At 41.3% G+C, this 15,773-nt stretch overlaps 1 protein-coding gene across 1 annotated transcript in view; it reads right to left on the bottom strand.

The window, feature by feature from the left end:
* The window catches only part of glsb (glutaminase b), a gene marked incomplete at both ends in the record, with an annotated part of 30,893 nt that extends 15,248 nt beyond the window's left edge, over positions 1 to 15,645 (bottom strand). Inside the window, 7 exons of the mRNA XM_079231411.1 lie at positions 4,669 to 4,727; positions 5,351 to 5,514; positions 6,529 to 6,608; positions 7,488 to 7,617; positions 8,503 to 8,624; positions 9,032 to 9,128; positions 15,338 to 15,645. Coding sequence (XP_079087537.1) covers positions 4,669 to 4,727; positions 5,351 to 5,514; positions 6,529 to 6,608; positions 7,488 to 7,617; positions 8,503 to 8,624; positions 9,032 to 9,128; positions 15,338 to 15,645 — 960 coding nt within the window. The remainder of the gene's footprint in view (positions 1 to 4,668; positions 4,728 to 5,350; positions 5,515 to 6,528; positions 6,609 to 7,487; positions 7,618 to 8,502; positions 8,625 to 9,031; positions 9,129 to 15,337) is intronic.
* Between the last annotated feature and the right edge of the window lie 128 nt (positions 15,646 to 15,773).

Raw genomic sequence — 15,773 nt, 5'->3', positions numbered from 1 at the left:
AATATATATGGACATTTGCATGCACATTTAAAGTACTATAGCATTAGTTGCCAATATAAAAATACTGAACAATTTATGATTTGAATGGTGTGAAAAGATTAACATTACATTTAAAAATGCGAATGCTTCATGTGTGACTGAAATTCTACACTTTATTGTGCAGAAGAAAAACGTATTGACACAGATGGAGGTGTTAAAGAGTAACTAAATGGGGTTTCTACACAACTGATTGGGGAGAAAGAGAGAAGAGGGGGAATCAGGGGATTGGGAGAGTGCGAGGAGATAGATATGGAAAAGGAAGAAAAAATTACCAACGTCATTTGACCTGCAGCAGCAGTCATTATTTCCCACAGTTCTTAAGTCTGGAAAATATGCAACAACATACAAAAACAGCAACAACATGTAGCCTTCAAGCACCATGTAACAACAGTTTGGGGCATTCTGCCACGGCAACCATCCCATAGTTTTCCCACCGGGGTTAAAGCTAACTGGGCAACCTGATCAACGGCTTGGCATTTGTGCTTCAATATAGAAAAATAAAAACCACACATTGAGACACTGATGACAATGGTGAGCGGATGTGGACACAGACACACATGATTGTCTCATCAAATGTGATGTTGTCTTTGCCTAGATGGCAGTTCAACAGGGTTGCTGTGTGATGGAAAACTAGCCCTGTCAGACGGCAGCATAAATACATGAGAACACTGGTGGAAACCTGTTTAATTTCAATACTGCAAGTACAGGAATTCAACTACTGTAGGGCTCCTGAGTTTCCTGTGCAAGGAGGGGCTTTCTGGACTACGTGGCATTTCAAAGAATGAAAGTAGATTTCTGATAATAGATTATTGAAAAATACAATGGATGTTCTTCTGCTTTATCTAGAATATCTGCTCACACCACTGCCAGCAATGTTTAAGAAGTAGTTCAACATTTTATACGCTTTCCTTCAGAGAGTGAGATGAGGAGATGAAGGGCGTGTTTATCTAGTTTGGCAAAAGGACTGAAGCAGGGCGAAACGGCTAGGCTTAATGCAAAGTTTAAACACACTTAGGCATACTAAAGCTCACTAATTAAAACACTGTGTTGCCCTTCTTTACAGGGAGTAATGTGTTGGAACTAGAGGTTGTGCCAGTCTGTACGAACTTAAACCAAATTGATTTTAGGCAAACCAGGCATGTGTCATTATGACACAGTCTGGCAAATTCAAAAAGTAGCTTACATCAGCAACCTGAGAATCCAACTTGGCGCAGTGACCGTGTTGCTACTTCTCAGTGTCTTGTCATCAAAGTAAGAGTGTCAGTTTTGGTATCATTGGGCCTAAACCTTAACCCGTTTAGCAGCAACCTGAAAAATCTCAAAATGTCATTTATACATTCCTGGTTTATTGGCGTCCCCTGCTTTCAGTCTTTTCGCTAAGCTAGCTAAACATTGTCCGGACTCCAGCTCCGTACTTAAAAGAGTAATTAATTCATGTTTGCCACTTAGTCGAATGTGTAACCAAACACACAAAACGGGGCATTGCCACATTAGCATAAATGTGGGGTTGTGTTTCTGTGCTCTATGTTGAACTACTAAGAATCGAATTGTTAAACTACAACTAAAAGCCAACTTACCCTCCGCTGTCTGTGGTCACTTGTGTGTCTTTTAGTAAACTATTTAACACACTTTCTACAACTGTTCGACAACGGCGAGGTCACAGAATGCTAACTGGGTAAACAACTCTAAATTAGAGACACAACTATTTTGTGACATTTTGAAACCAGCAACAGAAAGATGTTGTCTCTTATACACTATAGAGAAAGAGCGTAATGAATCCCGCCCACACCGGAGGGGAAACAATGAATCGCTCTCTATTGACTTTGTACTGCGCGAAGATGCCCACTTGTCAATTCCGTCTACTTAAAAACAGAAAAACACCTAAAAGCTGTTGTGTGATGGGATGCACTACCGTCGGGTTAAAGAACCGAGAACCAAAAAAAACGAGCCTTTAAGAAGATAAAAGTGAGGCATCATTAAGAAGAATGGGACAAGTGTGGGATCCTGACACTAGAAAGTTAGGTGTGCAGAAAGCTTTCTGTTCGGGTGTCAGTTTTAGCCCAACCATAGATCAGTAAGTTAAACTGAAGCAATTTTACAGAAAGAAAACTACAAAAGTTTCGCTGTATTACATTTGTAAGTGCCTTAGCTAACAGTCGCTTTCTCACACACAGCTTACTTTAGCTTGCTTAACTTGTCCCATCATCATTGTAGTAATCAACTGCACCCCTAGTAGACACAGAGAGAGCAAATATAATCCTGTGACATGCTGAAATCGGAAGTTTTTAGCTAGCTACAGACATTTTGTTAGCGTTTCAACCCTAGGTTGCATATTGTAGTGCAGATTGTTTTCCCCTCCTGTGGACGTGGTTCTCAGAGTAAGACACTTTGCGCTCTGTTGACATAATAATAATAATAATAATAATAATAATTCACAGAAAGAAGTGACAATTGGCTTACAAAATATCACTGGTGCCATCAGATCTAAAGGCTGCCAAGATTGTGTTTTTATACAAATGAGGGCCTTTTCTCTTTATATTGGTCACAAACATTTGGAATCAGTATCCAATGTTTCCTTAAACTGCCTTAGTAGTCACACTACAGAAAGTAATAGCTCTCCTCAGTGTCCTAAAAACTGAAGTAGAAAACTATTTGAGTGTCTCAATGCCTGATTAAATGGGAGTGGCTTTTTGACAGGATGCAGCTTTGTCCAGCACGTTGTTTTTATGAAAATGTATTAGAAAGAAAATAAAAAAGATGTCTGCATATTATTCTAATGGTCCTTCAATGGAAAATTGATTCACTTTATGATCCACAAACATAAATGTTGCACCACAGAAAGGTAATTTGTAATTTGCCTATTAATAAACTTTATGGAGCCAACTATGAACAATTTATACATGCGGGCAGTTATTGGGATTAAGAGCGCAAAACCTCTTGTTCCACTGGTTTAAATCTACCATCATCGACCAGTTCAAATGGCTGCATGTTGGTTTGCTGTCATGGGAAAAACAACAGCACAATATTTAATCCCAAAAGGCTAAAATTGCAAATAAATGGCAACGAGTCTGAAGGATTTCCCTGTCAACAAACTATCTGGTGAAGAATATTAGGCAAACTACATTTAGGTTAAGTTTGCATGGTGATAATGCACAACAAGCAGAGGTGAAAAAAAAAAAAAAAAAAAAAAAAAAAAAAAAAAGGGATGTGATTTTAACATGTGCACACTGAAAACACACAGGCCCCAGACCCGGAGTGTATTAGAGATCCAAAATCAGATCAAGATCAAACAGGCCACATGCTAAAGCATGCGTTGCCATACATAATGGATCATTTTGGCATCATCCACAGTTTAATTACTCTGTGAAGGATTTCATTAAAATCAACGTATCCCATCTCCAAGCTTTGGTAGCACGTTGGTTCTTAAAAAAGTAACAAGAATGAATCATGGATGATTAATATTATTAATGAATACAAATTCAGTTTTAAGTACCTGGGACAAAAGCTCGACAAAACATCAGGTCATCTCCAGAAAAAGCTACAGTCAAATACAAGTCCGGCGTTGAGAGTTTTGAAGCAATTAACAGGGAATATATATAAAAAAATCTATAATTCATTAAATCAAAAAGAAACATTATAAATACCTTCTTATGGCTGCAAGAAGGTATTTATAGACAGTTCTTGTACGAGTGTGTGTCCATAACAGTGCTAAACATTCACTGCCAGCACTAGCTAAGGAAAGAGAGGCTGGTTATAATAAATAAACGGTTTCTGATTCTGGTGAGGTTAACGGTCAAATTTTATTGGTCCAGTATTGATAGTGACAGGAGTTTCCCTGAGCATTGCAGTCCATTTCTCCCTCAATACTGGACCAAGTTCATAAAATTGTGGTCCGCATTAGACCCTTCAGTACAATAACCTGGGAAAATGATTTAGAAAAATACCAAAGGTACCCTTTAAACCAGGTCTAAGCTCTCCAATGTTATGAGTGAACCTGTGACTCGCAGCTTGTTTGATTTGATGGACAATAGGTGTTACATTCCTAACTCTCTGTCAGCTCTCTGTCAATCGGTCACACTGAGTTACCAAGGAGAATTTAAAAAACATAAACACCACACTTCGGTGACAAAATGGAGGTGCTGTGGAGGACAGGTGAGGTCTTATCGCAGACTGAGCTCCTAGAGCTCCATCCAGGTTATTTTCAGCAGGGTAAATAACAGTGTGTGTGCGCGCGTGTGTGTGTGTGTGGCTCGCTAAGTGCTTTCAGGAAGGATTAGCACGAGTCTTAATCACCACAACAACACACATGGCAGTGGACTTAACGTAGTGACCTAGAAATGATTCCAGCTGAGTCAAGAGTCATAAATATCTGAACACGCTGGGAAGGCTATGGTCTACTGAGTAAGTAGCAATACCACAAAAAAAAAAAAAAATGTAGGTTAAATGGGCCACTGTTAAAAAGTCAAACTCTATCTGTTGCCGATAATTATGTTAACCTTGATTTTAATTACTTGATAAAGCAGCTCACGGATACCCACCACACAAGAATTATATCGCTACGTTTAAGTGGAAATGACGAACAGACTGGACATAAAAAACACAGCGGGGGGAAAGTGTTATTGCTTTTACCTTAATCAGTGAAGTACAAACAATAGCGCCAGCATTAACCATGGGGTTGTGGGGCTTATCTGCAAAACAACAAGAGCTCCATTAGCGCGCTGTAGAGGACCAAAGTGTAAACACTCGGTCGTGTTTGAGAGCTCTGTCTATAGACAGGTCAAACAATGACAATCAAATACATGTTGCGCACACATTGACTCAAGATACTACAGATAAATAATATCTACTACAACAGAAGTAAGGCAGAGTGCAGGAGCTTGTCAATAAACATATTTTGTCCCTAAATTCAGTGAATCGTGCAGTTCTACCTAATGTCATTGGAAAACTGGTGGAATGTAGCAAACAGTATCAGTAAATTAAGCAGCAGCATGCAAAATATTAATATTTTCTAAACATTTCGATGCAACTTCAACCTAATTACTCCGTTGTTTACAAGATAAAGAGTAGCACTGAAGTAATACATTCCAGGCTGATATGGTGGGTTGTCACTAGACACAGAGGAGGTACTAGAACTCAATCCCACGTTCTGCTCAATGATTTGAGAACATCGGAAACAGTAACTTTCTGAAAGACAGTCCATAGGACACTATTATCAAACTGGCATCAGGTCTCCACCGCAACATTTTGAGGATCAACAATAGTGTGTAAGTGTGGGCTGGTAACCCCGCAGACGAAGATAAGATAAGCTCACCATCGTCATCCAGGAAGAGCTTATTAAAGCGAAGGCCACTGGGCTCCTTCCCAATGAAACTGTGCACATACTCTGTGCTGTGGTCATTAATGGCGACGGCGTACTTCAGAGGCTTGACACAGGACTGCAGGCAGAAGGGGACCTTGGTGTCGCCTACTGTGTGCCTGCAGAAGACAACAGATAGCAAGTTAAGGACTATTTGAACACAGACTGTACTTTGGCCAGAACCCGATTGGAAAAAGAGCTTTTAAATCTCAATGGGCCCATCTAGTTTAAATAAATTAATCACATTAAAAACATTGGTAATTAGACACATTCAGAATGAGAAACATGAACAGACAACAATATGAAATAAATATTATCATGGAAATACTTAAATAAGAAGATGTCACTTCATAGAATAATGTGGGTGTTCGGGGAAAACCATAAACGTCATTGACATAGCATTCCAGCATGATAGCACAATCAGTTCAGTACCATGTTATCTTTATGACATCCTCTCTTACAAACATAACAAATATATACATGCCTTTGTGTATTTACAACTGCCTATCAGTGAACAAGCTGATCAAAACACCTGCTGGCATCATTAATACTACCCTTTGGAATCTCTCCTTCTACTAGTTTCGTCTTTACTGCCAAATATGAGAGGCGTTACACATCGAAACCAAGCCCCTGTATATTATATTGCAACGTCCTGCAATAAATCAAACCATAAAGTTGAATCAATGCTTTTCTGACACATATTGAGCATGGTTACACACCTTCATAAATACTCAATTCTGATTGGTCAATTCTAAGGTGTGTTATTTCTGTATCAGACTGCTGGTATGAATCACACCTCTCTGATCTCCGTACACAGCGAGAAGAAATAAAAGTAAATATTTGTTTGTTTAGTTTTACAGACTAAAGGGAGACTTTATAAAACAGTTAGAAACAGAATGTTTTACTAATACACATTATGAATGACTTCTCCCACTACAGTTAAAATGAGAACTGGCTTGTTAGCAAACCACTGTAGGCAATTTGGTAATTATGTAACCTCCAGAATCTCAGTCAATTGACACAGGAACGAACGCAGCACAGAGCTGTCATTGTTAGGTTAACGGGGAAACGTCATACAAACATCTAAAAACGCCATAGTGTCACTTTAATACTTCTCCCGGCTTGGGTCTCACCTCTGTCCGTCAACTGTGCACAGGGAGACGGCCCACAGGTCAGGGCTGAACTTGGCAAGCTGAGGAATATAGTCGGCAACCTGAAAGAGAGGAAAGGTAGGTGAAAGAGTGTCGGCGCAGCAGCGGTTCACTTTACCGCGCTGACGTCTGCTGAGGCTTAGGTCGCAATGGAAAGCTAACACCACTGGCAATGCAAAATAACAAATACATCCTCATCTGTTGATCAGATCAAAAAGTAGTTACTTTAGGAACTATCTTTGTACCTTTCATCTCCTTCCGCTAAAAGTTACAGCAAAAGTAATTTCCCATACAGTTCCAGAATTGTGTTTCTATGGTCAGTGCATCCACACTATGCCACTATTGTGGGTTAATAGACTCAGGACCTGCCGCCAGCCACAAAATGTCGACCGTGAAAAGGGTCTCTATTTCTGCAAATACAGACCCTACTGTTGGCCTCGGGAGCATAAATCCCCTGTACCGCCTCCATGACACATTCAGTCACTAGATTCTATTAAACTGAGAGCTGCAAGTTTCACTGTGGGACATTCATACAACTTGAGTCAGTACCATGATTTCTCTTTGCCCTCTGTCTTTAAATGTCTGAACATTGTGAGAGCTAAAACCTAAAATGACTTGACACAACCAAAGAGACTCCTGCACCAAAGTGTGAAAAAAGGCAGCTTGCGAACAGCTGTTGGGGAAAAAGAAACACTATGATCTTTTTTTTTTTTTATTCTGAGTCGGATTTTTCCTTCCGGTGCAAGATGGAAATACGTTGGTTTTCAATCAGGGTGCTGCTGGATCTGTAATCAAGGACTGATGTACACCATTGATACCAGCTGAATGCAGACTGAAACCAGACTGTTAAAAGTGATGGTGATGAATCTGTGGCTAAATCATTAATGATGAAGCAAAAAAAAACAACAACAACAAAAAGATTCATGGATCTAAGGACACACCTGTCCTCCAGTGAGTTTTTTGGCACTCTCATACAGCTCATCAATATGGGAGGTGAAGGACGTGAAGTCTGGGATGACGAACTTCTTGCGGAAGGCCTGAGTGAGCAGGACAATGTTGCTCTGGACACACCTGATGAATAAACCACAGATAGCATGCTAAAACATTGCGACTGCATGCAACTGGAGGTCAAAGTTTGTCAACCAAGTTTTGACAACCCTGAAGTTTGACAAACTTCTATGAATGTTAAGAAAAGTGGCTGATGAAGAGGCTTCATCACTACGTATTGATCAGCTGCTTTTTATCCATATATTGTCATCCAACATGAATCTGTATAGGGATTCATGTGTTGTATTAATGATCAAATGACAGACTTTAGGAAACCATAGTGTTGGTGACCATGTTGATGCTCACATGGTCTGTTACTGGAAATTGAGAAAAGTGGAATGCGCCTCTGTGGACAAATGAGTCTGAGGACAAACTTCTCCTGAAGCCGTAATGTGTTGTGATTGTTTCAGTTTGGGACCACAACACACACGAGAAGAAGTGAAAGTAATGAATAGCTTAATATCCGTTAGACAGAAATCGATTGACTTCTACTAGTATTTTGAAGAAAGGAGGGAGGTTGGGGATCTGGAGTTTCCTTTGACAAAGTATGTAATTGCTGATGGAAAACCCACATCTTTGGGGACTTTATAACTATATCGACATACAGTTGTGGTGTATAACCGTACGTCACATCTATAATATTATTCTTACTGCGCTAAGGAAAAGGATCTCATGCATAGAATATATTGTAATGGGAGTGCATCTCAGAATTGCTGTCTAAATGCTTATTAATTAATGCATTTAGCAATTATGCAATTTGCAATGAATTTTCTCATATGCTAAATTTGATGGTCATCAAAATGCATAAATGCTTTTTGAGGCTGAAGAGAATCAACGGTTCTTGGAAACACTATAAAACAAAAAGTGCTACTATGGTATACAGACAAGACAAAAGACGCCACGCCTTACTTCTTGAATAGGTGCCTGTCCAGCGTAACGCCGTCTGATGTGTTCCTTAGAGTTTCTTTGAGGGTGTCCATGCATTCTTTCAGTCTGGGATCTCCAGTGCGAAGCCCGGTGGCTTTCAGTGCCTAGAATTAAAGAGTATTTAGAAACACCTCTGAATAGAAACAGTGGCCCTGTTTAGACATGGCATTAACATGCATCTTGGGTGACACACACACACACACACACACACACACACACACACACACACACACACACACACACACACACACACACACACACACACACACACACACACACACACACACACACACACACACACTCTATATCAGATTATACTACTGCAGCTGTATATCTCACGTCACTGACCACATGTGACGGGATCACTCAAGATGCATGTTAATACCAGGTTCGAACAGGGCCCATAGAAAAGAAACAATTAGAAGAGAGGAGACAATTTGATGTTAATGCACTTATCAACGCTGTGACGTTAACACCAACCATCACGCTGAACTGAATTTGAAGGACTTACTGTGAGAAATTTATGGGCAGGAATCGTCTCTTGACCTTCTGCGATTGTATGGAAGAGCAAGTCCTCCAAACTGGGGAGAATGCTCGCATTTCTTTTCCTAGGTTGGTGGATAGACACAAACACATACGTATAAGACGGAGCACTAGTAATGTTAACGTTAAACGGTGTAGAGTGAAATACATGGGGTATGCAGCAAAGCATTTTTTATTGTGTACATTTAAGTAAACATGGTGGCACTGCAGTGAAGGCATGGTTTGCATGCAACAGGGTGGCTTTAGCACAAGCCACAATAAAACCTTTTCCCACCTGGCTTGCCAGTGTAAACACAGAGCTTATCTGCAGCTGTTGATACAGTCTTATCAAATTAGTGAGGGATTTAAGCGGCTATACTGGAAACATGCTATCCAAGTGGAAGCGTTGGACACAGAGGCGTGTGTGTCCGTTTGTGGAACATAGTGCTCAAAGCCTTCATTGTGCAGAACAACATTACTGAATGTTTTCTGTTGGCAGTGCTCCCTGATGGGTAACAATATGTTGGTCTGGCTAAAGAAAAAAGGGCAAAATTAGCATAGCGGGCCTGATCCCGATAAGAGTAATACCATGTTGGTTATAGGAAATACAAAGTCCCGAACTGAGTTCTATGTTCCTCTGTGATACAGCTGGACAACATTAAGCTCTGCTTAACCAAAAGCACATGTTTAATAGACACAATCAGTACGGGTATCACTAATACAAACTATTGGCCTCTATATACAGTATTTGTTCATTATATGATCACTACATGGTCCCTTCACTCACAACACTGTGTTGGGACATGCAGCTCTAACAGCTTTATAATTAAAAAAGGATAGAAATCAGCGTTTTAGAGACAACACCAATTTATTTCGTAAGTAAGTCCTTTCAATCTAGACAAATACTACCAGGGCAATTTGGTACTTTATCGGCATAGAAAGATGTAACGTCACTATTCTCTTGGCCATAATAATAACAATTCACAATATTATCCCAATAACCATCACAAATATACTCGAATTTGCTTGATCTTACATTTTGTTAAGAAGCAACCATTTGTTTTGCTTCACATGACCTTTATAGTGGAAAACAAACAATCAAAAAGGGTCATAATAAATCATAAGAACCTCCTGCATAGCGAGCTACACTGTTTTTTCAAGTCACTCGTGTAACTATATGTGGTACTGTATCTCTAATGGTTTGATTACAGAAACATAATGCCCCGGTACAGGGCGGTAGTGTCTGGAGCAGCGTTAGATCAGGCCTAAATTCCAGGAATTCTCTTGCCTTTAGCACTGCCCAGACCTCAGTGGCTCTTGGATTAATAAAGCCAACATTGTGGCCCGTTCACACGCTGGTCATGACACAGCAGCATGGCCTGCAGCGGGGCAAACTCCCCTCAGTGCAGAATCAGTATTCAAAATGGTCTTGTCCAATCAAATCAGTCCCATTTAAACATCCTGTTTCTAAAGATCATGCAGCACATTAAAGAAGTCATAATGCCGTTCAATGCAACCTTTTTCCACTAATAGTCAAACATGTCCTCACAGGTACCCCATTAAACGGGAGCTTTTACGCGGCACAGATGCTTCGGATTCAACCCGGACAAAGCCGCGTCACATGAGCTGCCCCATCAGCATGTGATACGCCCAGAGTCAGTCTCCACCTCCTCTCCTCTCTGCCTTCAACTCTTCTCCTTCTGGTACATTCCCTGCTCTCCACAGAGTAAACACTCCACATACAGCCAAGGTAACTGCGCCTGAACATGTGCAAACAAACCAAGATTGACAAAAATGCTGTCTGTCGGGCATACCTAATTTAAAAGGGAGTGTTATTGACCAGCACATCTGTCACTCCCACAGCGCTCTGTACAGCAGTCGACAGGTGCACCGCATTATCACAAGGCAAACGGCAAACTGGTGTGCAATGGATGATACACCTCAGTGATGTGTTTACAAGCAACTTGAATTAAGCATAGAATGATGGATGAATGAGGGATCAATCATATTTTGTCCAACCTGTGCAACAGCTTCCTATGAGTGTTCGCTGTTGCAAGTTGGGCTGAGAAAACCCTCTTTAGCAGGGGATGAACGTTGGTGTTTCTAGACGCATGCATATTCTGCTTAGAGGGCCCAAAAGGAAGCAAATTGTGCAGCAACTGCAGAAAACAGGAGGGCAAATTAGGATGTATTTGGGCAAAGGCTCATGATACATTTGCTTTGTATCTGTAAATAAGTGACTGCATCGCAAGGTGCATTTTTCACATACTTGCCTGAGGACATTTCTTCTAAAAAAAGTATACAAACAGGTCACCAATGTAGCTCACCTGGTAGAGCAGGTGCCTCAAATATCATGGTTGAGTTCTTACTGCAGCGGCAAGGGTTGAAATGCGGCCCATGACCTTTTACTGCATATAATCCCTCTTTTCTAGTCTGTCTTGCCAAAAAAAATTGAGTGCATAAACTCTGCAGCAGATCAGGAGCATAATGATGATAATGATGGCAAAAAGGAGATGTTCCCATCAACTTATTTGAGGCGATTAAACTCTGCTACAGCATAGTTTCATCATAAATTGGCGTATATGCCTCGCATGGCCATAATCCACCAGTAAACAAAGTTGAAGGATAAACGACAAACCAAAAACTCAACAAGTTAGCGCCTGAACTGAGGACATTTGACCTAACTTTTACATTTCGATACTGATTTTCTAATGCGAAATGTGCATACAAATGGGTGAATGGAAACTCAGCTTTATTCTAATAGTTTCTCTTCAAATTATTACACCATTATTGTTGTTTGTTCAGATCTGCCTCTGGTCTTATACTCCTGCCATTAATGCAACATGCTGATGCATAGTGTTCATTTCTGCTCAGGCACAGTGTTATTAGGTATTGTCAGTGCTACAGTATATGGCTGCGTTCATATCTGTCGTCAAGTTGCCCTTTTTTTCACTGTTGCCTTTCACTTAAAATCCTTTTAGGTAACTTCTTTAACTCTAGTAACTCCTTTTCTGAGCAGTTTTAGTGGCCTTTCATTTCCAGTGCTCTGAAGGAAAAACAAAAAACACACAAACAATAAAAAGAAGCCACAGGGAAGTTTTCATTGAGATCAAGAGCAAGTCAGCAAGAAAAATGTATAATAGGCATTCTGCAACTAAACTTCACATCCGTGAAGATAAATACTTCCGTCATAAATACTGACGGACAGCTTACTGCGACAAGATGGGGCAGATGGCGACATTAACATGAGCCACATATGCATATCACATAATCTTGTGGATGATTGATATTCTCAGTTGTCACAATCTCAGTTTTGGTTTAGATTGTTTCCCTGTCATATTTTGAAGTTCCCTACATAGTGTCCCATGTTTGTTTCACTTCCTGTCTTTGAGGTTTTCCCACCTTTATTCTGTGCAGCAGTTGCATTTGTCATGTCTCCTTCTGTTCCCAAGTTAAGTTTCGTTATTTTGGTCATTTTTCAGAATTTCCTGTTTTATGTCATGTTACTTACCTCTCCTCTCATTTCAGATCACTTCACTTCCTGCCTTTGTAGGTTCTCCCGCAACTGTAATTGTTTGTCCCACCCCTGATTGAATCCACCTGTGTCTAATCACCTGCACCTCCCCGGTGTGTTTGAACCCTGTGTTCCCCTGTCTCTCTGTGTCGGTTTGTCCGCTATGTTCTGGTGATAGCCCGTGTGCACATGGTTGATTTGCCTGTTAGATTTTAAGTTAAAGATTTTTTGACTCACCTGCTTTGTAAGTTTTCTTTTCGGTATTTTGTCATTATAAGTCACTGTCTATCTACATTTGGGTCTATCCCAGTTGTCTTTTTGCCCATGCGTAGTGATGGTGAGATGAAGCTTCATGAGGCATCGAACCACTTCAGCCAATTGGTTCGAGAAAGGGTTCATTTCTCGAAGCTTCATGTGCACACGAAACCACCAACTGGCCAAGTGTATAATCACAGGCAGCTGTATCTGAACCACGTGTCTGTCTGTCTGTCTGTGTCTCTCTCTCTCAAATCATGCAGGATGTCACGCTAGTGTCAATTCCCCCTGGCCAATTGGTGGCCTGCAGTGTTTTAACTACACCTTTTTATGATTGACTCTGCTTTATTGGAACTTCTGAGGTTATATTTAAATGTTCACAACTTATTCTAATGGGAAGGAGAAAATAACTGTTCTAATGTGTAACGAAGTAATCTGCTTGGTGGAGACTGTGGCTTGATTGACCAAAACTGCAGGACAAGTCAGGTGTGAATACAACCTAAAAACATCTTGTTTCTCTCGACTGGTACATTTATTTTAAAAAAAATCCCCTTCCTATATACAGGCAGATGGCTCAATCAATTTGTCTCTGGATGGCTGCTCATTGGTGTAAGCAGAGCACTTTGAGAGTTTCCTGGATACTAGGCAAAGATTGAGCTGTGATTTTTAAATCTATTTACAGCGCACTATTGATGGCCAGTATTGTATTCACACAGCCTTCAGTGCATTTATTGTTCACCTCATGTCAGTGGTCTAGTCACTTTATATCGAAAAGCTAGCTGTAAATGAATATTCCATTGTCTGGCCTGAGTGTGGGGATATTCAGGGTCATATCCATGACTTAAGCTTACACACACACACACCCTTAGTGAAGTGTGTTAACACCAAGTGTGTCTTTCACTTTCTAATTATGTCATGCGTTTCACAGAAGTCGTTTGTCTGTTCTGTTTTTGATATCTTAATCTTATTCACCTCGACCCACTGAAGCCGTAACTGAGCCCACAAATTGATCTGGGTAGATGGCTGTAAGCTAAGGACATTTGGTCTGTAATAATGCACAGCATAAGGCATATTGAACAATGTACAGCTATGAAGCTGAATTAGGAGCTTTGTTCACTCGCGTGACTGGGCTTTTGTAAGTTGCAAACATGCTTTACAGTAGTGTGATATGGGAGACTGTAGCTCACTCTTAAGGGATACATTGGGTGATTTGAAGTGTGGTTGTATGAGGTACTTATCTGTAATCAGTGTATTATCTACAGTCTACAGACCGTATTATCAGGGTAAGTAATGTACTGCTGTGGATGGGGGCAGCAACAAAAACTTTAAATCTACATTAAAAAATAAATCCCTAAATATAATACCTTTACATTGAGACATTTTACAATCCTTACAAACTGCTTTGCGCTTAATCTGGTTATCTTGTACAAGTGCGTTATTCAGTAATTACAAATGCAGACTGAAATTACTAATAAACAGCATAACGACTGCATGGACTTGGACAAATGGCACAATTTGGACATGGAGCAGTCGCTTATAAAACAAGGTGGCTGGGGTTTCATGTCTACAGCCCTATATGGAGACAAATCAGGGGATGATAAGAACTATGCACAAATAGTTGGCATGCATTTTAACTGGAAGCAATGTTTACCACAACTGTGGACATTAAACACATTTGTGTTGGTATATGTTTTCTATGCATTATTGTCGCATGAAACAGTTGTAGCCACACAGACTAGAAATGGGGTTTTTCTTGTTAGACTGCTGGACAGGACAGAAAGCAGGTACCACCAGTAGTCCGGAGCGGCCCTCAAGCTGTGACCTAGGTCACTTCACTAACGAGAGTGCCTCTACGTCACAGTAGAAATGACCAGAAGCCTTAAATGAAGTTCACACTGTCTGATCTCCAGCCAGGCAGCAATCCTTATGAAAACAACCTACAAAGTGAAGAAAAAACCTTCAATCTATCAAGATCCATCTTGTATCCCGGCTATGAGTTGGTGTTATCATCCCTGACCTTGTCACGGGGATCCCGCTGCCGCACCGAGCAGCGTGTTGTCTCCACGGGACCAGGTAGCTGACCCAACGTTACAGACGAGCCGGTCAAGGTCAAAATACATTCCTAATTATCTTATTGTATATGTATATTATTATACCACGCCATCGGAGACTGCACCCAGTATTCAAGTCGCACACATGGTGTGCTAGCTGCCGCTGTGACGCCATAGCAGTTGAGCTGTATTCTTGTAGCTAGTTACATCATGCGTGTGTTTTAAATGCGAGGTTGTTTTGGTTTGTAGGCAATACATCTGTGCAGCATGTCACGGTGTAAGATGTTCAGTAAGCAAGTTACTGAGCGCTATTTAACGCGGTTTTAACAGCGACCGTAACCGCTGGCGAACAGCGTAACGTACATCCGCTCGCGACTGAGTGCGTCACTATCCGCCGAACATCGCGCGCCAACCGTTAAGTACCACGGTGTGGTGCCCGACCGGTTTGTTCCGAGAGGAAGCGCTTGACACCTACTTGTCACTGGGTTCTTCGACGCCGACCCCATCCTTCTTCAGATGCTCGTCCAGCTCCACGGCGCCCTCCGTCTTCGTGCAGTACGAGCGGAACGAGGCGACGCGCGGAGCGGCGCGGAGCACCGGGCGATGCGTCGCGGCATAGAGGACCTTCAGTCGCGCGGACGCGGATCTGGCATCAACGTAGGCGGTGCCGAAGCGGCAGTGGCGGGTCGGTAACCAGGTCTTCTGTCTCGAGTCGGACAAGGGACGCTTGAGGGTGGCTTCAAACAACTCCTTCAGCACTGTCGAAGACCTAAAATGTAACATCTCAATCCTGTCAGGGAATTACGTGGAAAGTCGTGTTTCCAATTGTATCCGGTAGCGACTAAACGACCGTTGCGTCTGCTACTACGTGGACTGGCTGAGGCGCGATGACTCAGAAACACCGGCGTTCC

The sequence above is a fragment of the Taurulus bubalis genome (genome assembly GCF_910589615.1).
Source record: "Taurulus bubalis genome assembly, chromosome: 15".
NCBI classification, from domain to species: Eukaryota; Metazoa; Chordata; class Actinopteri; order Perciformes; family Cottidae; genus Taurulus; species Taurulus bubalis.
Note: the sequence above shows the minus strand (reverse complement) of the source record. Positions and strands in the feature narration are given on the sequence as shown.